Raw genomic sequence first — 27,007 nt, 5'->3', positions numbered from 1 at the left:
ATACCCCAGTAAGGCCATCAATGGTGTAGGCTCGATATGCGTGTTAGTCATCAACCAATTCAAGGCCTCGAAGACATGCCTCCAAAAGTCACTCACCCCTGGGCAGTCCTAGGCCGGGTGCAGAAAATCAGCGTTTGGAGCATGACCCCTGTCACATCTGTCCGAGTCTCGTAGCTGATATTTGTGCATCCTGACCGGTGTATAATACAACCTATGCAGGTATTTATAATTAATTATTCGCAACCTACTGCTAGCCGAAACACACTCAGTCTGCGAGCAACAATATTCCCAGTGATCATCGGTCAGAATAAAACCCAGGGGCATATTATCAAGTAAGGGCGTTACATTATCGCCGCTTTTATCGGCAGGAAACTGCTGATAAAGCGGCGATAATGGGCTTGATAATATGCTCTATGAATTTCAATCAAAGCCCATGTTAGATGTCTTCACATCTAACATGGGCTTCGATTGGAATTCATAGAGCATATTATCAAGCCCACTATCGCCGCTTTTATCGGCAGGAAACTGCCGATAAAGCGGCGATAATGTAACGCCCTTACTTGATAATATGCCCCCTAGTTCCTCATACCAGTGTGTGCGGGACGGCGAAGTCAGTACTTCCCCCTGTGTGTGAACTGTGCGGTATATTGATGAGACAAGGCGTTTAGCTGTCGTATTTGGAGGGTTAAGTGAAGTGGTGCAAGTGTTGGGCGTTCATCCAGGAATTCCGGAGTTAGAGAGCGGACTCCCTGTCTAAGCCTTATGTACAAAAAGTCTTCAAGCGGGGTCAGTCGCTTGTCCTGAAATACACTTCCTGAGTCTCGAAACTGTCCATCTTGGTACAGGTCACCCCAAGTACTAATTCCAACTTGGTCTCTAAAGTTATGAAATACTGTTTCCTGGAGAAGGTACATGTCCAGGTGAAACACAAGCGGCAAGAGCGGGGAGTAGGCCATAGGGGCGTTCAGCAGTTGTCCAATGCGCCGCCATGCCGTGATCACAGCATTAACAGAGTTCTGCGTCTTCTCATGGGTGCCCGAAACAGCATAAAGTGCACCTTCGATCGGCATCCGGTGTGCAAGCCAATGTTCGGCTGCTACCTGTGGCATATATTTTGGTTGGTTCACCCAAAAGAACAGATAATGGGCCTGTGCGCTAATATCGCTAATATAGTAAAGTTCAAAGTCAGGAATTCCAAACCCACCTTTCGAATAGGGCCTTATCAGAACATTTCATTGCAACCTTGGTTGCTTACCTCCCCATACCAGTCGTATCAGCTCCATTTAAATAAGTGTCTCCCCAGAGAATATGGTATATTTAGGAAAAGGTAAAGTAATTAGGGGAGTATTACCATCTTAATTAGAGACGCCCGACCAGCCATAATAGAGAGTGGTAATGTAATCCTGCGGGTAACACAGTCCACCATGCGATTCAGCGCAGTTCCATAATTAAGATACATCAGTTCCTCTCTATCCCTGGTAGCACGGATACCTAGATAACGCAATTCGTCATCGCACCACTCCAATGGATAGTCCAGTGAGAAGCGTTCTACTGATGTGGTCAGCGGGAAGAGACAGGACTTCCCCCAGTTTATTTGGATCCCAGATAGTTTCCCAATGACAATGAATTCCCAGAGGAGTGTGTTTAGATTATGTTTCGGGTCTCTGACATATAAAGTGATATCATCGGCATATAACGAAATTAATTATCTGCCTCATGTTACATCGCAGGGCTTTATCATTATGGCGATGTCTCAACCTTGCCGCCAATGGCTCCATCGCTAAGGCGAAAAGCAAGGGGGACAGGGGGCACCCTTGTCGAGTACCTCTGGTGATCAGGAAAGTCTGAGATGTGTAGTCCTTGCAGTAGGTCTGACTGTCACATATCCGTCCCTTCTTGTTGCCAGCTTCCAAACAGTCAGAAAGAACAACAGAAATCAAGGACAAAGAAAGGGACATTGTTCACTGCGAGTCATCTTCTGCTCCCGTCGAGGGGGATTGCTATGATGCCGGTACAGGGCCAGAAGAGCGATCCGCACGCTTCACATGTTTGAGGAACTCCTCCACCTGCTGTGGCTTGGTAAAGAAACGCTGCTTCCCTTGGTGGGTGACCCTAAACGAGCAGGATGTAGCAATGCATAATCAATATGGGCAAGCCTTAATTTGTTCTTGACACCTATGAATTTGCACCGTTCCTCTTGAACAACAGGGGTGAAGTCCGGGTAAAGGGAGAACTTTTTACCATCATAAGTTAGTTCTTGCTTACTCCGTGCCACCCGTAATGCCACATCTCGATCCCTGTAGTTCAAAAGTCTTGCAAATATAGGTCGTGGAGTACTGCCTGGCGGTGGCCGTGGTCCCAGCGAGCAGTGGGCCCCTTCTACTAAGAACTGATAGGATAAGGACTCCGCGCCTATCGAGGACAATAATAGTTGCTCCATGTATTCTTCCATCTTGCCGTGTTGGTCGACTCTGGAATTACCACTATGCGAATATTATTGCACCTACTGCGTGCTTCCAAGTCCTCGTTCTTGGCGGAAATCAGTTTCATGAGTTTATCCATCTGAGCAAGTTGCGTCGTGGCTCTGGCTGTCGTGTCTTCGGTGTCCGGTATGTGCCTTTCCACCTCCGTCAGCCGGTCCTCGTGCCCTTCCAGCTTATGAGCGATGGCGTCCATCCGCGAGGACATTCTATCTACCTTATCCACAATGGTGGCAAATCCCTGGCGCACCTCTTGTAAGATACTCTGCACATTTGATGCTTGTGTCGCTGCTCTCGTCTGTGCCTCCTCTCTCCTGTCGCTGTCTTGTTACTCCTGCAAGCCTTTGGCAGTGCGTTTGGCCACTTCAAAGTTCAACTTGGGCTGCCTGGTATCTGGCTTACCCATGGCGATTCTGGGATACATCTCGTCCCCTCCCGGTCAGCCCCGTGATATGGTACTAGCTGTGTATTGCGTCTGCGCGCTCAGGGTCAGGTGCGCGTAGCAGCCGGAGGAGCAGTATCGCCGTGTAGCACACCTGCATGGAATTAGCTGAGGGGTACAGTCAGTCCACCAGTCAGAACTTGTTTCATATGCCAGGGCCCTCAAGTCCCAGCAAACCAGTCTTACACAAATGGCGGAGTCAGCTCCATATGTTCTCGTAAAAGGTCCACAGCCCCGCGGTGTTTTATCTTCTCAGTATCGCTCAGTCCACTCTCAGGATACCAGTGGCAGTGTTTGCATGCATGCACCGGAGGGCAAGTCCTGGGTTCCCTCGCTATGCCTTCCTGTTGCGGGGATCCGGGCTGCAGGCAATGCCGCAGACAGTGGGGGTGGCTCTTCCATGCAAGTCACACACAGAGACAAGCTGTCTCCCAGCCCCTTGCTTTCTACTTCGTAGCCCAGCCTGGCCAATGTATCTCACTCCACGTTGTGGGGACAGTGGCCGCCTACACACTTGCACTCCTATCAGCACCCAGAAGGAGCTCAACTGGGTGTCTTGTATCCACTGTGCATGCCGCCGCAAAGCGGATTCTCGTTGCTGCCACTTCCAATACTGGCCCTCTCCGCCGGTAGTACGATGCGGGCGCGTCTAGTGCGTGCCAACACAGCCCACAATGTCTATTAGTGGTGCCCACCTAGCCATAGGGTAGCTGCGCGCTGCCAGGTGCAGGGACAGTTCTACACTCCCGGTCAGCCTGCACTCTCACACGAGCAGCCGGTGGGGAGCCTACAGTGGCCGTCGCTACTGCTCAGTCACAGGTAGCTACAGCACCGCGTTCTAGTCTCTTCTCCCCTGCGCCCTGCCACGAGTATAAAAATTACGCACTTCACTGTTTAGTCAGCAGGCAGTCAGGGCTTCCCCGCACCTCTTTTCATGGTGGACCCAGCCGTTTCTTGATGCATGACCTTTCCTTCCGATACAGCCAGTGGGATCTCTTCCCGGGGTCTGGATGCCTCGTGGCACGCCGCGGGCTCGCTTAGAGCTATGAGCCGGCACAGCGCTCCGCTGTGATCTCCCCCTCACTCTCGGCAGATTCTTCTTCCGGGCACAACAAGGACAACGCAGTCCCAAAATGATTGAAACTTACAGTGGAGCTCCAGCAAGTCCCCCGCAACCCTTTACCACAAGGACTTACCTCTTCCTGCATGCAATCTGTTAGCGCCGGGACACCCCCTCCATGGGGGTAGCTGTGCGCTTTATAAGCTTCTTAATAATAATATTAATAATAATAATAAGGACTCTGTCATATTAGAGCTTTAAAGAAGGATAAAGGCCGGATAAATGCACCAGGCTGCAGGAGCCTCACTGGTGTGCGGCCATACTGCTTGTGCACCACCTAGCGCCCCCAAAGTCAGGCACAGATCGTCCGACTATAGAATATTACTCCTCTGCTTAGCCAGTCATAAAGCTGAGGACATACAGGTTTTTGGGGTACCAGGCTCCCCTTGCACCTTGAGCTTCCAGGCTGTTGCATCTCTGAGCTTGACTGGCAAGCTCACATACTAGTAGTTCAATTCCAAAATGTATTTCTGTCTGAAATACATGTTGTGTTTTGATTCCTAGACCTGACTGGTTTCAGGTCACACTCATTTCACTAGTGTAAACTGTAGAGGCCATGTCAATCAGCAAAACAAAGTTGGGTTGAGATAGGTCTACTGGCATTAGCCCTCTGGAGTTAACATTAAGGTGCACAAAAGTAAACCAATTGACAAGTCAGTTATGGAGAGATGGGAACCATTATATCATACTTGAGTTAATAGCAGTGCCCAAACTGAAGTTTTGTATGATCGAACCACGCATTTGATCATATCGCATGGCTTAACAATGTAGTATTTACTAAGATTGCGTCTTTTTCATGTAAGCCTTTACAACAAATTTTGCTGCAAAGGCATGATTGGCAAAGGCATATGCATGGAAAAGATTACATCACAGCCCCCGCCCTGAGCCCTAAAACCCTGATCCAGCCCTGCAAACGACCCCACCCCAGCCCTAACAATGACAACAGACCCCCACCCTGAACCCTAAAACCGTCCCCAGACCTAAAAACTGCCTGAGTCCCCACCTACACCCTGAGCCCTAAAACCCAGCCCCCAGCCTAATACCTGCCCTGAACCGAACCACCCCTCATACGCCATAAAATCCGACCCCAAGCCCTAAAAAGTACCCCGACCGCATCCTGGAGCCCTAAAGCCAACTCCCAGACCTAAAAACAACCTGAACCCCCACCCTGAGCCCTAAAACCCGGCTCCCCGTCTTCATACTAGGATGCATCCTAATCCTTCTTGTCCCGATCCTTCCTATTTCTCCTTCTATGCTCCCAGCCCATCCACTCTGAATCTAGAACTCTGACTCCCTTTACCACACATTTGGGTGGTAAAGGCAAATGCATGGTAAAGGCTAATGTCGTAACGCTTGTGGAGTAACGGAACGCGTGGTTCCTCCTGCGTCGTAAATGCTGTTTCCCAACCAGAAGCAGTACATCAATGACCTTCTTTTTCTTCATTTACGTGAAGACAGCTATAAAGAGCAGAATACAGAAGGGACAGCCTAGCTAATCTAAATTCGAATATTTACTAAAACCTTTGAATTACTCTTGTAGATAAAGCTGTTCATTTATCCTTCACAAACTTTTCTAAAATGGTACACTTGTAATATCAGTTATTGTTCGGGGCCTCTACATTATCTCCTATGTCCATGAAAAAATTGTGCCAGTGATTTCTCATTCAATTAATGTAAACTGAATACGCTTTTGGAGAAGTACACTGCTGAGCATGTCTCTATTAATAGAGGATGCACACATAATATAAATGAGCTTTCTCAGTTTTAGTTCATAAATTACACCAATGAGAAGATGGATTACTGTTGGGTAGCTGGTAGTCCACCACAAGTAATAATGCCACTGTTCGTGTAAGGTCCAGTGAAGGTTTCCGTAATTTAAATCTGAGCTCAACCCCTGGTAGCTATTGCATAGAGCAGACAGGATTAACATAAGAAAATGTGCAAAGCATTTTCAAGTACCAAAACTGTTAAAAGGTTGAAAACAAAATACAATAAAAATCACACTCCAATTTATAAAAGTAGAGAATATTTTATTTAACAAAATGACACCAAAAGTGCAGAAATCCAATAAACTGATTTTTTAGAGTTTTAAATAAAAATAGCTCCAACAAGCACAAAGCATTAACTGTAGGCAACTGGTCGTGCTAGATTGGAACGAGGGTAAGGACTGAGGTCGACCTGATGCAGTGCAGGTCAGATATGAGGAGCAGGTTGGTCCTATTCAAAGAGTTACCTCCAGACTTATAAACATTTATGCAGAAAAAGTGGTCATCTTTCTGGCAAGCTGCAAGCTGGATCCAGAGCAGGGCTCAACCCTGGCAGGTTGCTGAAGATTGGGATCCCTCTGCAGTCTTGGAAAAGGCAGGAAAGCTCAGAGCAGGAAAAGTACTAAAGGCCAGATGCATCAAAGGGTTTTGCCCATTCTGTGTCTATGGGAAAATGTGTTCTTGCATATGGCCCTAAGTTTGGGCCCAGAAAGACCTCAACATCGATCGGATGCTGTTTATCGTTGGTGCTGGTGAAGCTCTCCAACTATGGAAATAGAAGCCTTTCTTATGGAAAGATTTCCTTCAGCCAGTCAAACCAGTAAGTTTGGGCTGGCCAGCAATTCGAAATTGATGGCAGCAGGTTTGATGTCTCCATCGATACATGAGGCAGAAAGTTGGCAAAAAGTTGCTAAGTCACAGCATTTGCAATTTGGGCCGTAGCAATACACTCCAACACCAGCCAAGGATCCCAGGACATCAGGAACAGCAGTTTGGAGTCAGGACTAACCCCACGGGAAGCTATCAGCAGGGTCTAGGCAGGTCTTATTAAATCTGGTCAGCTGATCTCTTTCAGGAAAGTAGCCTTCTTGTAGCTTTTGTGAAACTGTAACTGAATAGGACGTCAGCCAACTGATCTTTGAAGTCCATTTATTTGTCCTGGGCACAAGTGGTAGCAGGTCCATCCCCTCAGGTCTCCTCACATGGCAACACTTTAGGTGCAATCCTTCTTCTAACTTATTCAGGCCCAATAGAGTTTTGAAGAAAGTACCCAGGGATGCCACATTTGTGCTGGCACTAGTTTGTGGGTGGGGTGAGTTCTGGCCCTCCTTAAACAATATGGAAAGTTCCAGGGGTAATCATACCCACCTTTGCACCAGTTCCTGTGTGCCTTACTGCTGACAATCCTGGAGTGCCTCTCTCTACCGAAATCCAACATGAAAGATACTTTCCTCCCTTGTGAGGAGCTCCTGTGCAAACTCTAGGGGTGTGTACATAGAAATGAGCAAACCCAACTCTGTGGTCACTCAAAATTTGTTCTTGGGGCAACTATTCTCCCATTTGGATTGGTGCTTGGTTAGCCAGATAGGCATACATGAGGCATGCCCAGATGTGAGCTTCATCAGATAGTGACAGGGTAGGCATCCTTTGAAGGTATGCAATGGGCTGATTACAGTTTGCAAGTCAACCTACCAGAAGGTGGTCAACTTCTCCCCATACTTTGTCTGTGCTCCGCAAGCCAATTCACACCTAATCACCTTACTGGCATCCCCAAATCCCACCTGTCCCCCCTTAAGTCTGTTCTCCATTCAGCAGCTCGTTTCATTTATGGGGTCAAAAGAAGCGACCACATCACACCCATGTTATCCACCCTCCGCTGGCTTCCCATCAAGGCAAGATCTATCTACAAGACTGCCTGCATCACCCACAAAGCATTGCACTCCTCCTCTCCTCACTACCTGGCGAATAAACTGAAACTCTCTGGAGGCTCTAGACCATCACGAAATGCGGAAAATCTACTGCTTGAACCTCCCACTTTCAAGGAGGAAAGATCGATGGCCCAATCCTTTTCAGGCAACGCAGTGAGAATCTGGAACTCACTTCCACCTCAGCTCCGGACCACCACCTCCTCCCAGGCCTTCAAAACTGACCTCAAAGTTCTCTTCCTTCAAAGACACTTCAAAGTTAATTCATGCCCTCTCTATTATCTGAAGAATGACCTTTTAGTATAGAACATTTCTATTCTCCATGACTATGGAAGTTCCTTCCCAGTGTGTTCTTGTGGTTTGAGAGTCTGCCATTTATTTCAGCACTACCCTTTTACCTGTGTTTGGTACTCTTTTGTAACATGCACAAGTCACTTTTCTCTTGTAACACACTGTTTGCTACCTCTTACATTTTGTTTGCTTTCGATACTTGCACAAGTGCCACCATTGCCTACGTAACGTTTGTTCTTGTGCTTGAGTGTCCTCCATTTATTGCAGTATTATACCTCTACTTGTACTTTGTATGCTTTTGTAACCTGCACACATGTCACTTTTTCCTCCTGTAATGCACCGTTTCCTACCTCTTTTATTTTGTTTGCTCACGATTGTCACTTTTGCCTCATGTAATGTAATGTTTGCTTTTGTAATTTGTTCACTTGTAATGTTGTCATGTATCAGTTCTGTTCCTATTGTGAAGCGCTCTGACACCTTCGGGTAAAGTCTGCGCTATATAAAAACGCATAAATAAATAAATAAATAAATAAATATTAGTCTCCTGGTTGACAGTTGGAAGCTCAGGCAAATTCAAGAGACTTTAGCCAGGCTAAAGGTAACTTTTTAATGGTAACTTTTGTAAAATATTTTTCACAAATCTGACTTTGCCAACAAGTTGGATGTGTAATAAATATTTTGAAAAGTTTAATAGCGAATGTTATATCTGGTTCCTAGGTGGAGATAACGTTTTCAACTTTAATGCTAATCCCACTGCTTTCCTTAGGAATACCTAGCCCTGCTACAGTGAAAATAGGTTTTAGGGCATTTACGCTGTAAGGACATTTTTTCACATTAAAATGTTATATGTCCTAGTTTTAAGTATCATGCAGCCTGCCACATGGATATTTTAAGAACTATATAGGGGTTACTCATCAGAATATAAAAGGAGGGGTTTAAGCCCATCAAATGTTGACAAATTTAATTCACAGTTTAAACCTGCTCAGACAAGATACTGGTGGAAAGCCTGCCATTATGTTTGCATTGTCATTTTGGTGAGGGTAGAATATGTGCTGCAGTTCACAAGTGTCATCTAAGCTACAGGCCCTGGGCACACTTTGTACCATATATTAAAGACTTATACGTAAGTAAAAAGTGGCAATTAGGAGAATAGCCAATATTAACGTATTTTAGGGGTCAAAGAACACGAACTGGGGCCTTGTTAGAAGGGCACAGCACACGGAGTCACAAAATCAGCAGTATCAGTCCAAAATATGGGGGTGATTATGCAGAAAGAGGCATTTTCCAACAATGTCATGACACAGTTCAAATATCTTGCATTCCATCAGTGTGAGAATTGGCAGTAACTTGAAATACCATCCCTCCACATTCATATCTCATGGGTGAAAAAAATGCACAATCGTACTGCCCAAAAATGAAAAAAATATATACTTTCCATCGAAAGTTAGGAATAACTATAGATTCTTCTCATATTCATAATTGTGTATAACATTAAAAGTCACTGGGAAATATCAATTTCATTTCCATAGTTCCTGAAAGAAAAGTGACATTTGTTAGTAGAAAGGTGTTCAGCTTCTCCCCAGTGTTAAATATGCCTTACTTCACTCCTCGTCGATTAGAAGTAAATCAATTACCTTCAGTGAATGTGCTGGGCATTTTGTATCCGTACGCAAATTAATTGGATTTGAAAAATAATTATTTCAAAATGAAATCCTATTTGATGCCATAATGATAAAATGTATGTGTCTAATTACATATATAACATCAGATTATAAATAATAGGGATGGTTTAAAAATAAGACGTGTATATTTTGTGTTTATTTCATGTTTGAATTAATCTCATGTCACCAAATGTAAGTGAATTTGGGAATACTTAACAGATGCTAGTTCTAGCTTGGTTCTGAAATACAATAAGCATCACAGCTCGTTTGTAGCGGTTGTAGTTAACATTGCCTGCCTATCCACATATGTGAAATAAATTTGCATTTAGTGCCATTTTAGTTTTATAATTCGCCATCTGCTTACCATTGCTAATTCTGCAGTGCAACACACTTTCTAGTTTACACATTTTTCTTAGCACATTGCAATGTTGCTCCGAGCTTTAGAAGGCTCACATATTTTCCGATCATCCTTATATTTTCATAAACCAAAATACATACTTTCATTAAAATATTTTACATGTATTACACATGTAAAATATAAGTCTTTTATGATGACATTTCAATGAGAGTGTGAATTTATAATGGCCTTAATTGATGCTCCCTTCCCGAAACCATTTTTGAGTATGGGCAGCAGTACTACTTTACATACTCACAAATGCTAAAACAAACTTCTTTCTGGAGCTCCCAAACAACACTCGCCATATGTCTTATTTGTGGAGATCTCTGGCATGACTGTCAAGATCGCTTCACAAGTATATCATTTTGTATTAAATATGGGAGAGACAAGGGTAAATGGTAAATATCTACTTATACACCGGTCGTGGTAAGGGCAATTTAAGGAGGGCTTAAGGGAGGCACATGCAAATATATCAAATACACTCACAAAAAAATTGGAAAATTGCTATTTACACAAATGACACCTACATCTACTAGAGTAGTACTACTGACAAAACAGCCTCTAATCGAGTCAGGCCTTGCAGTAAGTCAAGCAGCATCAACGGCCAATCACCACTGTGTGGGGTACTTGATCTTGGTACATGTCCTTGCTCTTCGTAAATTCTTCTCTACACCTTTAGCTAATTCTGACCTATTTTCTTTTCAATAGATCTTTTTTGCATCATTTGGTTGCGTTCTTTGACGGGCTCATCAGAGGATGGCGGCTGTTTTCCTATGATTATCACATCTCTACATCCAATTTCACTAATAACGATGAACCCATTGGTACAAGAAATTCGGGAAACATCCTTTACAACGCAACTTTTACCACGCAGTGCTATTACAACGCAGGTTTTACAACGAAAACCATTACAACGCATTGCGCTGGGGGGGCGCTCTAGGATAGGGAATAGATTTAATTTACTACCCAACACCTTCCCTAGTGTCCACGGGGACTGGAGTTGGAATAGTAAATTAAACTATTCACTATCCAGCACCCCAAAGCGATATGCGTTGTAATGGTGTGCGTTGTAAAAACCGCGTTGTAACAGCATGCGTTGTAACGTCATACATCCAAGAAATTCATCATGGGGTAGCGAAGGTCTTCTACTTAGAATGACTTGCCTCTCAATATAAGAGCCAACAAGCAGGATTACAATACCCGAGTTATAATGAAATAATTGCAATCTGGTGATTTTCTGCCAATGGTCTGCATAGATGTTTAAGACATAAAGCTGAAGTGGGAAGTTGATTTATAGACTTCGAAGGGTAATGCAAAATTTGCATAAGGGGTGAAGTGTCATTGTTAGTCGGCATCTTGTGTTAAGTGTTGCAAAAACGTGTTTTCAGACGATGTACATTAGAAACAATCCAGAGATAGGAAGGTTGATAGATGTCCCACTTGGCCCTTAGTCACTGCCTTTTATGATATATTATGTTATGGTTATGGTACAGGGTTGTTGACTAGAGAAGCATTTGCCAATTTCTTGTCTTGTGTTGCTTCAGGGCTTTGGGTAGATTGCTTTCTGTAATGGTGGCTGAACGGAGGGTCCCAGTAGAGCTTTCTACCTACTCGCATGTGTGGGTGAACTGGTTTCAAGAGGGAGGGATTTCCCTAAGGTGTTGCTTCATAAAAAGGGAATGAACTTGTTACTATCAAGTAAGTTGTATGAGTGTTAACTGTGTGTGTCTTACGGTACCCTTTTGGGGTTGTCTATGAAGGGAAGATTTTGAGACTGTCAAAGTAATTCATGACTCCTAAATCACGGGATTGTCATTTCTAGAGACTGAACTGATCACTGACTGGATGAAGGATATTTTATTCTTCCAGTGGATTGTCTTTAGAGGGTGGTGTTCTTTTTTATGCTTATTTGGAGTGCATGTTCCTACGCTTGGTTTTGATCGAGCTGGGATTGATACATTTTCTTGGCTGTCTCCTTATATTTTTAACAGATTTGCTGTCTGCGTGTCATTTTGTTTTGCTTTCTACACCCTTGTCCTAGTATTTTTTGTTTGGCCTAGAGTCACATTGTTCCAGACTTTCCCTGGTCCATGTTCTCTGTTCCAGGGGTGCACTTACCACTTTATGAGTCTTCTCAGCTTTCTTCATGACAATGGTGCAAGAGGAGACCCCTCTTTTCTTTTTCCCTAAAAGATCCATTTACCTACAGAGCCCGCTTTTTGCCAAATAGGGAGGAGACACATAGCTAAGGGGCTGCTGGTTGTGCACTTTTTCATTTCCATATGAGCCTCGGGCTTGTGGGGAGATGAGGGCAGCAGGGTTCAAGTAAACATCCCTCTCTATGATGCTGAGGCACAGGACCTTGCTCTCATTGAATACATGTGGGCCGACCATGGCTGTCAGTAATCTGGGCTTAACCTCTCGAACAGGCGTCTCGGCTCTTATTATGCCACAATGGTCTAAGCCTGACCAGCATTTTGGGCCACATTGAGAGGTCGTGATTGACACAGTGATGGGTAAACAGTAAGATAACTACCTGTTTCACTTCAGGATTATTGGCACAACATAACATTGTAGTAGGTAGTGGCTGTTCCCTGATTGCATCAGGTATGAGGGCACTGTTAGGCCTAAAGTGTAGCTTGTTCTTCTTATCGCATTCTCAGTTGTCTATAGTTTTCTCATTAAAAAAAAACATACTAACGTTCTAGTCAGATTTTGTGCTGACTGCTTTAGGGATGTAAGACGACAGAGGCATATGTGCCTGCTGTTTGGCACACACATTTGTTCTTGTACATACACCATTTATTCGGTTAATCTAATTTGACTGAAAGTAAGATGTGTGCATATTTCAAGGCAATTATATTATTTAATGTTCATCACCAAGGAGATGGGAAATTAACTTTATGAATCATGTTAATAATTCACATGGAATTAAAATGTACCTTAGACACAGTTTGACAAATGTACTTGGAATAGAGGACAGTAAAAGAAAGGTCGAAAGTGTTGAACAGGGAGAGAATTGCAGTGGCCGTGTAAGCAATTTGATTGTGATTTATTTCTTTGTACTCATTTTATTCTTTTCAGTCATGTTGAGAAACCCTCGTATAGGTAACGGTGATTGTGCACGCACCACGAATATCTAGGCACAGAAGCTTGATGACACGATGATTTTAGTACCAAAAACTATAAGTTTGTGTTTGGGGAACATCTCTGTATGGTTTGCGTTGGATGACATGTGGCTATGGGTATTTGTGTTGCCCTCCATGAGGGTATTTAGTTTGTAGTTCCCCAGTCATGCAAAAAATGTACTAATGCTTACTTATCAACCGATTTATAAAGCAATTCATTCATTCATGTATGTATTCATTCACGGAATGCCCTTCCATTGAATAGAAGAATAAATATTTGAGGTTATGCATTTACCTTTTGGAATTCCTTGACACTTTATCCTCGTTGTGGCTCTTTCTGCTCACGACTTGGAAAAATCCTCAAAACTAATGTCTTACCGTAAACTTCTTCTCTTGTAAAGGTAGAGCCTATGGCAGGAATGCCAGATCACAATACTGCCTGGAGTAAATTTGCTTTGAGGATCTGTACTATATGCGTTTTTCATTCATTTGTGTATTAATGTAAATATGTCATGGAGAATAAAAAACATGCTACAACTGGCTTCACCCACAACTAGTGCAAGCCTTGGAGAATGGTGGTTACAGCATGTATGTACAAACAATCACTTTTATTAGCCATCTCTTCTCCTTTGGCAGTTTACTCATGTGTTCATCAAAAATACTGAAATACAAAATGTTAACAAAATGTTCTGGCATCTATAGATGACCTTCACCACCCTGTCTGAAAAAGGAAGATCAGAATCATAGACAACGCGCCCAGATGGATGGCATCCTTTCTCACGGGGTGCACCCAGAGAACCCATTTCCCTCCCTTCACCTCACATCCCAAGCACACCATCTGCTGCGTCCCACAAGGCTCATCACACAGTCCCACCTTCTTCAACATCTATATGACACCACTCATAGACATCATCAGATCCCATGACATCAACATCATCTCCTTCGCCGACGATACCCAGCTCGCACTCTTGCTCTCAGCGGACTCCACCTTGACAAAGACAAACTTCACCAACTGCCTTAAGAATGTTGCAGCCTGGATGAAGAACAACTACCTGAAAGTCAACATGGACAAAACCGACCTTATGATCTTTGGCAGACAAACTGCCCTCAGGAATAACTCCTAGTGGCCACCAGAACTCGGAACCACCCCTGCTCCGACAGACCACACCTGCAACCACAGCATCATCTTGGACAGCAAATTCATGAAACGTCAGGTCAACTCCAACCCCTCAGCCTGATTCCACACTTTCCACATGCTCCACAATGTCTTCAAGTGACTCCCCATCAGCATCAGGAAAATGGTGACCCAGGCCCTCATCACCAGCTGTCTGGACAATGCACTCTACACAGGCACCACCACCGTATTCATGAAAATAATCCAGACAATCCAGAAAGAAGCAGCCAGACTGATCCTCAACCTACCCAAGAGGACCCAAATTACCCAGGACCTGAAGGACCTCCACTGGCTCCCTGTCTGCAGGAAATGCCAAGTCAAGCTTCTGACTGTTGCCTAGAAAGCCCTCCATGACCAAGGACCAGCTTACATGAACTACCACCTGAATTCCCACCATCCTTCTAGGAACCTCCATTCCGCTCACCCTATCCTCGCACAGATACCATGAATCCGCTGCTGCCACTCTGGAGGACGATCCTTCTTACACCTCATCGTCAAATCCTGGAACGCCCTCCACCTTGGCACTTCACTCTCGCTGATCCATCTCAGGAAGGACTCAAGACCTGGCTCTTTGACTGATACCCGCAGCACAGCGCCTGGATACTCTCTCGGGTGATAAGCCAAGCTATATAAACACCACTTGATTTATTGAGTGATTGAAAGGAAAGGCGTACGCTTTTTCTGCTGAAAGTGTAATGTTTCTGTTAAAATCCTTGGAGCACGAGATAAAGGCATCAGACAACTGTACTGATGGTCCTCATTCTTGCCTGTCATGTGTGATACCTGCAACGAAAATTGGCACTGTTTTAAATGAAGCTAGTACTGTCCCAAAGCTAAAGAGTTGAAGATGCACCTCTTTAAAGAACATTGAATCACAATGTATTGACAGTCCACAAACTAGCCATCTCTCCTATCGTTTGTTGAGATTATGCTTGTATTTGACCCTGTGTTGTACTCTGCTGCCTTTCGACTACGTGTGTTCTGTAGAAATATGACACAGAGGCATGCATTATATTATTAAGAATTGTTCAGCCTCCTGGGATGAACGTTTTTGTGATCTGAGTGGAAGAGAAACAGTTATTTACCTAAAGATTCACTGCTGTGTGTAGCACTGGTGTCCTATTCACGAGGGAAAATGTGATCATACACATATGCTTATGACTGAATTCGCCTTCTTTATACCTTTCAGGATTCCACAAAGGGAATTCAGGCATGTGTAAACTCATATGTGAGGCTGCAAAAATCTGCCATGAATAGAGAAATGTCTATAGTTGAGAATCCCACTCAGGTGGGAGGAAGTGGGTATTCCAAGGAGTGGATTTCGTCGAACAATAGAGAGCACCCACCAGCATGTACATTTTTGGGTCGGAATAATTTCCACTCTAGAAGCAGAGATGTACTACAGCACAGGGCTGGAGAACTTCCCATAGCAAGGTGGAAGGAGAATGTATCACCCCCAAATTTCGTGAGTTGTAAGGGGAAGGCCTTTCTCCAAGGGGTGGTTTTTACCCTTCTGTGGTATTCTCTGCTGGGGAGCACTCCACACAGCAGGAATAGGTGCCAGCTCGAAAAGACCCCCGCCCTTCCCAGGAGTAGCACATACTTGTAGTCGCTCTCCTGGAACTGTTGGTAAATAGAAGAATAAAATGGGTAGGTGGGGAACTCTGGTTGTACTTAGCCTTCTTTTTCATGAATAGGGCCGTTTTTATCTTTTCTGCAAGCATTACAGCCAAAGTCTTAAATATTTTCTGGGGTGGATAGCTGTGACTTACTCCTAAACCATATAGGGTGATCAACTCACGTCAGGCGATTACGGACACAGTGTCCAGTCTTGAAATTTGCATCTACAAATCACTGATTTCAGGTGTGATAAACTGATTTGGTAAATGGAAACAATAGTACAACACCCAGAATGCATATTCCTATTACTCAAAAATTCTGGACAGATCTGTACTGATCTAGTTGGAGATGGTTATCACACACCTATTTCTCAATGTCGAGTGATAAGTAAAAACCAGCAGATTGGCGAAAAGGTTTTGTGACTTGTGAACTTAAATATTTCTGTGCGGATCCTATATTCCCAATGCTGATTCACAGAAAAAGGAATGGTGGAATTTTATGTTCATAATATCCATCTAATAAGGCTGGAATTCTGCCAATATGTTGAAATGAATGCATAATTTGAGGTTTATGGATGAACATCTTTTTTGTGGCACCATACCGAAGTATTCGATCATCTTGCTGGTGTTTACATACTGATGACAGAACATCAGTGTGATTACTACTGGCAGAGGTAGGACTAAAGCTCTTTCCAATGTGGACATCAGGATGGAGCATCCCCATATTTGATGGGGGTATAGATTTTTCTTCAAGGTATTCTGCCACGCCAAACAAATAGTTATTTATGCACCTGCATTGGAGCTCCAGTCAATCTGTGTTTGAAGTACATTTCTTTTAGAACGCCAGGGATCTTTTGTGAATTCCTGAACGTTAGAAATCCAGGTCTAATCCAATGGGCGTAATTTCCTACCTCTCTACACTAGGGTTTGTGAATAGAGAACTATGAGGCATATTTATAAAAGAAGTGGCGGAGAGTGGCGTTAGCCCCCTTGGGTTTACTCCACGCCCCAACACTTCTGAAACGCACGGCTGCCCCATATTTACAACAATATGGTGAAGCCTGTGTTTCCATCTGCGCAGGAGCTAAATCTAGCTGCCTAGTGCCAACTCTGGCACCCTTGCACCATAATGCAAGGGTGTCTGCATTGCAGGGAAAGATTGTTTATGTGCAGGAAGATGTCCTGCACATAAACAATCGTTAAATGGAGTGTTTGTAACTCCTATGTGTGTTGCTAAATGCAGCACACATGGAAGTTGCATAATTTCATTTTTTTTAAAGATTGTTTATGTGCAGGAAGGAACACTTTCCCGCACCACAACAAACATCCCTCTCAGCCATGTCTGTCCCTCTTTGAGCACTGTAATGATTCATTGTGCTGGTTGTTCTTCTGCCAGATACTCTGCATTAGCCAGCTGAAAAGGTCTGCTCTTTTCTATTACCAAACGGTGGTCAAGAATTTCCAAAGCCTTCTCTTCATAACATCAGGTTTTACAGCACACACCTGCACACCAATCAGATTCTAATCTTCGCAGATTTTCCTGGAGTGGTAGGCTCTCACCCCTGATGGTCCAAGGATGAATTCAGGAACCTAGTTTTACCATGCGTTTTGATCTTACTCCAGTTTCTACACCACTCTTGTTGTTGGCACCACAGCCACAGTCTGTCTCTTTCATATCTTGCCCTGACTCCTACTAGATCTAGATCCCTGCTGGAAGTGTTGCTGATGTGGCAAAAATAAATGTCTCACTTGTCTTCATATATCCCTGAAGGCTTTCTGGTCTGCAGTTTCTCTGTGAATAATCTACCAGGTCCAAGGATCAGGCGAGTAGCCAATCTAAATGGTGGAACCCTGCAGAGAGTGAGGGCATGGGAATGACCAAGAAGCCTCCACGCTGCCCCTGAAAAAATGTATTTTCTGTAACAGTATTTCACACCTATTCATTAGCATCATCTGGCCAACTGCACATCTTCCCTCATCTTCGTATTTCACTAATCTTATTGCTGAGCATAACCTATGCACTCCTTTCTATCTCCTGGTGAGGTGTCCACTATGCAATGTCCCTCATAAGCAGCCTTCAACAAACACTAGAAAGAGCTGCTCTGCTTATACTTTAGGTTTTCCAAAATAGATGAAAGTTGAGACTTGAGGACCCCTCTTCCTGATGCACTGTTGCCTGTGTTAGGTTCCTGAACTGTAGTGTGTTGAAAATGTATTATTAGGTGAGAGGAACGCCAGCAGTTGACTCCTTCTCCTGGCACAGCACAGCCATGCCTTTCAATCATTTGCCATGGGTACCATAGCAATATTATCACCAATGGATAGCCATTATAAAAGTGTATAACCTTCGAGGTGTTCTAGTAGCAAGAATTGTCATTTCTTGTGTCAAAATATTTTAATGTAACTTTAAAATGTATTTGTTAAATGAATAATTAATGTATTTATTTGCAGTTTTATATAGCACAAACTAGACTCAAAAGGGTATCTGAGCACTTTATATAACAGAAGCTACTACAGCACACAAGAGTTTTCAACATACCAATTTCATAGGATTCATTACCTAAAAAACATTTACCCGGTAACATTCGTTCAGGCAAACATATTACGAAAGAAGTTATTCATACAGATAATGGCAGTTTACATCAAGTGGGCTTCAAAGACAGGTTATACAAATACAAAAGGATATTGGCTGGTTTACTTATTACTTCCATGCGAGAAAAGTGTTCCAGATTTTAAAAAAGGCTTCCAATTGGGGAGGTAAGCAGTCTAGATTTTACACCAGGGAGTCACACAACAAAATATCTGCCTCCTAGAAGCTCACATAGCAAAGACAATGAGCTCCACAAGTTTGGGGCAGCATGCCTGCTCCTGGCAGGGGCTCTGCTGTAACAGCCACATGTCCTCGAACTGCTCCCGGGATAGCCCCACAAACTGCTGCTCATGTTCAACCCTCTCTTACTCGCCAGTCAAGCTCACTGCGCTCCACTAACGCCATATAGCAGCACTGGCCATGCAACAGCAACTTTTGCTGCAGCACCAGTGGCACGCAGCTGTGCTTGGCCCCTGAGAGCTTGCTGCCACAATGGGCATGTTGAAGATAAGGGGATCATTGGGGTTGATCCAGCTGCTGTGGTGCCAGCCTCTTGTGTTGAGAGGTTGCTGTTAATGCCTGGGTGTTTCAACAGTGTGTTTAGAGAGCTGGAAATGCTAGTCACTTGACTGGCAGTAGTGATATGACTTTTGTTAATGCCCATCACATTACTTTAAGGGAACAAACATTGAAGGATGTCACAATGCATCTTGTTAGCCCCCTTGGGTTTACTCCACGCTCCAACACTTCTGAAACGCACGGCTGCCCCATATTTACAACAATATGGTGAAGCCTGTGTTTCCATCTGCGCAGGAGCTAAATCTAGCTGCCTAGTGCCAACTCTGGCACCCTTGCACCATAATGCAAGGGTGTCTGCATTGCAGGGAAAGATTGTTTATGTGCAGGAAGATGTCCTGCACATAAACAATCGTTAAATGGAGTGTTTGTAACTCCTATGTGTGTTGCTAAATGCAGCACACATGGAAGTTGCATAATTTCATTTTTTTTAAAGATTGTTTATGTGCAGGAAGGAACACTTTCCCGCACCACAACAAACATCCCTCTCAGCCATGTCTGTCCCTCTTTGAGCACTGTAATGATTCATTGTGCTGGTTGTTCTTCTGCCAGATACTCTGCATTAGCCAGCTGAAAAGGTCTGCTCTTTTCTATTACCAAACGGTGGTCAAGAATTTCCAAAGCCTTCTCTTCATAACATCAGGTTTTACAGCACACACCTGCACACCAATCAGATTCTAATCTTCGCAGATTTTCCTGGAGTGGTAGGCTCTCACCCCTGATGGTCCAAGGATGAATTCAGGAACCTAGTTTTACCATGTGTTTTGATCTTACTCCAGTTTCTACACCACTCTTGTTGTTGGCACCACAGCCACAGTCTGTCTCTTTCATATCTTGCCCTGACTCCTACTAGATCTAGATCCCTGCTGGAAGTGTTGCTGATGTGGCAAAAATAAATGTCTCACTTGTCTTCATATATCCCTGAAGGCTTTCTGGTCTGCAGTTTCTCTGTGAATAATCTACCAGGTCCAAGGATCAGGCGAGTAGCCAATCTAAATGGTGGAACCCTGCAGAGAGTGAGGGCATGGGAATGACCAAGAAGCCTCCACGCTGCCCCTGAAAAAATGTATTTTCTGTAACAGTATTTCACACCTATTCATTAGCATCATCTGGCCAACTGCACATCTTCCCTCATCTTCGTATTTCACTAATCTTATTGCTGAGCATAACCTATGCACTCCTTTCTATCTCCTGGTGAGGTGTCCACTATGCAATGTCCCTCATAAGCAGCCTTCAACAAACACTAGAAAGAGCTGCTCTGCTTATACTTTAGGTTTTCCAAAATAGATGAAAGTTGAGACTTGAGGACCCCTCTTCCTGATGCACTGTTGCCTGTGTTAGGTTCCTGAACTGTAGTGTGTTGAAAATGTATTATTAGGTGAGAGGAACACCAGCAGTTGACTCCTTCTCCTGGCACAGCACAGCCATGCCTTTCAATCATTTGCCATGGGTACCATAGCAATATTATCACCAATGGATAGCCATTATAAAAGTGTATAACCTTCGAGGTGTTCTAGTAGCAAGAATTGTCATTTCTTGTGTCAAAATATTTTAATGTAACTTTAAAATGAATTTGTTAAATGAATAATTAATGTATTTATTTGCAGTTTTATATAGCACAAACTAGACTCAAAAGGGTATCTGAGCACTTTATATAATAGAAGCTACTACAGCACACAAGAGTTTTCAACATACCAATTTCATAGGATTCATTACCTAAAAAACATTTACCCGGTAACATTCGTTCAGACAAACATATTACGAAAGAAGTTATTCATACAGATAATGGCAGTTTACATCAAGTGGGCTTCAAAGACAGAATCACTAGGTTATACAAATACAAAAGGATATTGGCTGGTTTACTTATTACTTCCATGCGAGAAAAGTGGTCCAGATTTTAAAAAAGGCTTCCAATTGGGGAGGTAAGCAGTCTAGATTTTACACCAGGGAGTCACACAACAAAATATCTGCCTCCTAGAAGCTCACATAGCAAAGACAATGAGCTCCACAAGTTTGGGGCAGCATGCCTGCTCCTGGCAGGGGCTCTGCTGTAACAGCCACATGTCCTCGAACTGCTCCCGGGATAGCCCCACAAACTGCTGCTCATGTTCAACCCTCTCTTACTCGCCAGTCAAGCTCACTGCGCTCCACTAACGCCATAAAGCAGCACTGGCCATGCAACAGCAACTTTTGCTGCAGCACCAGTGGCACGCAGCTGTGCTTGGCCCCTGAGAGCTTGCTGCCACAATGGGCATGTTGAAGATAAGGGGATCATTGGGGTTGATCCAGCTGCTGTGGTGCCAGCCTCTTGTGTTGAGAGGTTGCTGTTAATGCCTGGGTGTTTCAACAGTGTGTTTAGAGAGCTGGAAATCCTAGTCACTTGACTGGCAGTAGTGATATGACTTTTGTTAATGCCCATCACATTACTTTAAGGGAACAAACATTGAAGGATGTCACAATGCATCTTGAAACCACTGCTCACATCATCAAGCAAAGAAACAATCTAGTGATTGTTAGAGATGCAGGAATGGGTAAAGAGAACCGTTGGCTGCCCTACCCTGGAAGACCCCTTCAAAGTGTATATTTTCTTAAAACAGACTATATCATCAGGGTCTTTTTCAGTCCTTCCTTGCAACACCTAACCACTTTACAGAGTGCAATTAGAAAGGCAATAGCTGCTGAGTGTTTACAGCCAATTAGATAATGCCAGAGTGTTGCTGTGCCATTAATTATCACTGACTGTTCCAGAGCATCTGTAATTGTCCCCTTTCATCAGTTCAGGCATGTTTATGTGGTTGCCTAGATTCGTTTAGCCCAGTATCAAGTTAATTGTACTTAGGAAAGGAAATGTGCTGCTATGTAGGAAAGGCATGCCCTTGATAGACCGACCACATGCCTATATGATCTGCCACCGATTTTTGCTTGGCATAATAATTATTTATGTCACAAGGCAGAGAGCTAGTTGAGAGGAAAATAAAACCGGGTAAAGTATCAAGTTTGTGAACTGCTGCATTGGCACTTTAAATCATGTTTTTAAATTTTAGGTGGGCACTAATTTTCACATATAGGAACACATTCACTTACATCTAAGTCCACTTTGCAAGTGATTCCCCCATTCTTGTTCTGGATAGGGACTTACTCTCATCTTTATTAAGAACAGATCCCTGGCGTTATCCAGGATATAACTGTGCCTTAGAAAAAAATTCCCACAAACTCATAAGTGAGTCTGTTCCCCTACCTTTAAAAGCACCATCACCCTGCATGCTTCGGTCAGGAGATTTACGCCTGCATAAAACAAACCCATACTGGTACAATTTTATGCAACTGTAACCACCTCAGTAACTGTCATTTTCCCTTTTGTGAATAACATACATATGCAAATTGCTTTGTGAATAGAACAAGTAAAGTCAAATGTAATTAATTTTCAAAACTGTTTTTGAAGCCATAGGTTTTTTGTTGTTGTTGTCTCTTATAGTTGTTTTTTTTAATTCTGCACACTATGGCACTGCAGTCCAGGCCCCAGTGTATGTGGCCTGGCCCTGAAACATGTGGTAACATTGGCTAACTCCTCATTGTCCTCTTTATATTTCCTGTAAATCTTTAGCATATACTGTAGGGAAATACACCAATTGCATGAAGAAGTTATGTCAGCTGTGGACTGCAGTACATGCTGTGCTATCCACTAGGTTGATAAAGAAAACATGGCTTCAGGTCTACCAGTGTAGCCTGACTCCTAAAGATTTCAAACCTGCAGGTGAGCTCGTGAAAATAACCCTTTCTGACAGGAAAGAACTCTACTTTTATATATTAAATAAGTCATTACTAATCAGGCCTTGTAGCCCACAAGGTCGGGTGGCCAGTATTTAAAAGTGTTGCATGCAAGAATTTATTGTTGGCATGTACCCACGTGATTACCCCCTGAAAGATATTATCACTGTGAAAAGCATGGCTGTATCTTTAGCAGTAGCTGTCTATCTTAAGGTCTGAATACTGTCATAACTCTGCCAACTTTGGTTTGGATCAAGCTAAAATACAAGTCAGACTATCATTAATGTTTATTAAAAATCCAATTCAGTAGTCAAGTTAGATTATTAATACATATTTAGGAAAAGTCATTTTTAAAAAGTTAGGCATAGATGCATCAAGGTAAAATACGCTTGCAAAGGGGCAGACCGGTATTTTTGCACTTGGGATGCATCATCCCAAATGCAAAAATCGCAATTTAAGAAATCGCAAAATTGCGATTACTTGAATTTAAGGAATCTCAAATTGAGATTCCTTAAATGCCATGCATTAAAGTAAAAAAAATAGCGATTTCGCTAATAGGGGTCGCAAATTACCATGAAGTTGAACTTCATGGTAATTTGCAAAAACTTTGAAAAATGCACTAAAGTGCATTTTTCAAAGTTCCATTTTACACACAAACATGCTCTTAGGGCATGTGTGTGTGCAAGATGTACCCATATGCAGATTTCAGGGGTGCAACAGGGTGTTCTTTTGACACCCTGGCACCCTTGAAATTGCAATCTCAATTTGCGATTCTCTAATTGAGAATCGCAAATTGAGATTGTCTTCCCATTCATACCTATGGGCCTCTAGGCCCATAGGAATGAATGGGGAGGTATTCCTTAATTTCGACTCGCAATTTTCGAGTCGCAATTAAGGAATTTTAAGGAATCGCTATTTTTTAGTGATTTCTTCATGCATAGCATTTTGCTATTCCTTATTAGTGAATCGTTATTTTTCGCTAATAAGGAACAGCAAAATGGGTTCTTGATGCATCTGGAGGTATGACTTTTACTTCCTAAAGCTCCAGTATTATAATTAGCATTGGCCTGCCAGCAGCTGGCTTATCAGAGGTGTGAAAACTGCTCTAAGAGCTGAAATAATGGGTCAGGCCTCTTGGCAGAAACACCTGTGTGTGAGGTTTGTGATGTATCAGCTCCAGAAAGTCAGCTAGGGAGGGTTAAGGAACTTCACTAACTTGAAAGGGATCAGGCTGAGGTCTGCCCATTCACAATTAAGTGTAATGGGGAACCGGGAAAGAAACGTCTTTTGTTTCCTGGGCTATCTGTAGTCAACATGTACCCAGCCCAGTCCAGTGGGAGGGTTCATAGAACTACTTTGGTGTAGCTGAGGAGGAAAGGTCTGATTGCTTCCCTAAACACACCTCTGGCTGGCACATAAGCCACCTCAAAGTGCAGAAAGGTTGTTCCATCCTGCATTTTACTTCGAATAGTGCATTGTGGGATAGCTTGAAGTAAGGCAAACCGGTGGTGCTGCAAAAGTGATAAGGTTTGCCCTTGGGAACATTTTCATCATTGGTTAGGGAGTGTCCAGAAGCCCGCCACCCACACAATGGCTAGTGAAATAAAAGTGACACATCACCCACAGCTCAGTGGAATATTCCCTTGATATATGGAGTAACAAAGACAGGACTTGCTGTTTGAGACTTGTATGGAGACTGGAAGGGATGCATCTTAAGAGGTGTGCTGCAATGGTCGTTTAGCTGATCTACTGATTTACAGTAAAATGGGACATAACAAGGTACAAGAGATCTTTTTTCTGAAGTGCCCAGGTTACCAGTAGCAACTAGACATGACCTGGATCCTGCTGGTAACCTCAGCTGGAATAGTTACTGGCCCCTCAGTGCTGTTCCAATGGTATCAGCTGGAGCTCATCCAATCACTATCTGGCTTTCAACTTCCATTTCAGAAATGTAGTCAGAAGGTCTGCCTGAAATCAAACGTAGGTCCCGGTCAACAGTAATAACTGATTGGCACTTTACTTTTTCTTGGTACCTTTTAACTTAAAACTTTAAAAATTCTTATTCCAAATTGGTTGTGGGATTGTTATTGTCTTGTGCTTTGACCTTTTCACTGTTTTGTTAGTGCCAAATACATTGCACATTTTCCTAAGTGAAATCTGTCTGCTCTGTGCAATAGGTGCCAGGGGGTTGACCATAGGTTTAAATTAGTGAAACTGTGTTCTAACTAAACAAGTTTGAGGTCTTATTTTTGATGGTGGACTTCCACCCACCCCAAATAATGATCCACTTCCTATATGCACATATACCCAGAAGATGTGAATGCAATTCAATTCTTACGATATATGTTATAAAAATGTTTAGGAAATGTCTTTCAGTCTTTATCAGTGTCAAATAACTTTTGAACTGAAAGCCAGCAAATTTTCCCTGCTTTTCGATTGTAATTCAAAGCAACAGCTTCTCAATACTATTTTATTTCTTCTTCAGGGTGTTTTGAATGTTGCATCAAATGCTTAGGGGGCATTCCCTATGCTTCGCTGATTGCCACTATACTGCTGTATGCTGGTGTTGCACTATTTTGCGGGTGTGGTCATGAAGCCCTCTCTGGAACTGTTGTCATGTTGCAGACCTACTTTGATATGGATAACTCTGATGGGGACTCCATTGACGTGTTCACCATGTAAGTAATAACTTCTTAATTTGTTTGGCTTGTGACTGAAATGTGTATAATAAGGCATTATTAAAATGTAGGTTTGCTTCATAGAGCATGAACATTCTGCATCTGAGGTAATTCTCTGCCATACAGCAATTGCTTGGTTTGCTTAAACAAATTTGTATGAAGAAATTACCAAAAACAGAAACTATGTTCCAAAAATGCAAATGTGTTTCCAAGTTGCCAAGACCCTTGTTTAGAGTACCTCCTCTCACCCATCTGTCCCATAAAGCCTACCTAGAATTAGGGATGTTTCGGAACTTGCAGAGTTTCACTGCACGGAATTCCACAGATTTACATGAAAAGTCAGTGATATTCCACGGAGTTCGTCGAATGTGTGGAATTGGGCATGCCATGCTGCTCATGCTGATTTGTAGTGCCGGGAGCTTGCTGTGCACTGACAAATAAATCTGCACAGACCCACAAGGTGCTTTTATAGTTGACTTTGCTGCCGCTCAACTAGATTTTGTAGTCGAGCAGTTACTTTCTGACCGCAAACGGCCATGACTGCACTGGCAAAATCTCTGCGGGTGCCCTCCTAGCAACTGAAAATCACGCTAGGGGACACCAAATAATGCTTGCACTTGCCTCCTTACTGTTTGTGAGGCACATGTGAGGAAGAACTCTGCCACGCAGTGGTTAACGTGATTTGGCCTGGACTCCGAGTAATGCATTGCCAAAATTCCGCCAACTCCACTGGCAGAGCAGAATTTATCACGCAACCATACCTATCTATATTTATAAAGAAGTGGTTTGAGCATAGGGAGGCACTGATGAAGTTGCTAAATTTTCATAAGAGGATCAGGACTTAATCAAGTCCTAGACAATTGCTCTGTTGTGTCTATGATTTAGCATATGCCTTATTTTCTAGTTAATGTTGTTAAATGTAGTGTCTACGTGATATTTCATGGATAGGATAATGGCCTCATGTTTTATGTAACTATGTGTTTCTGTATCATAAGTGACTGCCATAGTTATTCATTCTGTCAGGAAATCCATTATATGTAATTTTAAGGATGTTGGTTACCATTGAGCTGTTTACTTAAACTCCACGTGCCTAACAAAAATGAATGTGTCCTCATGTAATGCAACTGATGCTATGTAAAGTGCTCTGATACCTGGTTTGGGTCATGTTTGTGCTATATAAAACTCTGTAAAATAAAATAAATAAAAATAAAATAGTATTAAAATAAACCTTAGAAATTCACTGAAAAAAACAAAGGCTACAGGGACGTTATAGTTAGGCCTCAGATTTCACTCATATAAACCAGTGAAATACAGCAGTTATAATTGCCTGAGTTAACTAGAACTTGAGCTCCAGCAGATGTCATCGTATTCCTAGGCACCAAGACCCAGTCT

At 43.1% G+C, this 27,007-nt stretch overlaps 1 protein-coding gene across 1 annotated transcript in view; it reads left to right on the top strand.

The window, feature by feature from the left end:
* GPM6A (glycoprotein M6A) overlaps positions 1-27,007 on the top strand; it is a 536,789-nt gene that overhangs the window by 217,939 nt on the left and 291,843 nt on the right. Inside the window, exon 2 of the mRNA XM_078677082.1 lies at positions 25,423-25,615. Coding sequence (XP_078533208.1) covers positions 25,423-25,615 — 193 coding nt within the window. The remainder of the gene's footprint in view (positions 1-25,422; positions 25,616-27,007) is intronic.

Source organism: Lissotriton helveticus, chromosome 2_1 (assembly GCF_964261635.1).
Source record: "Lissotriton helveticus chromosome 2_1, aLisHel1.1, whole genome shotgun sequence".
NCBI classification, from domain to species: domain Eukaryota; kingdom Metazoa; phylum Chordata; class Amphibia; order Caudata; family Salamandridae; genus Lissotriton; species Lissotriton helveticus.
The sequence above is the reverse complement of the archived record's forward strand: the minus strand, read 5'-3'. Positions and strand labels throughout refer to the sequence as shown.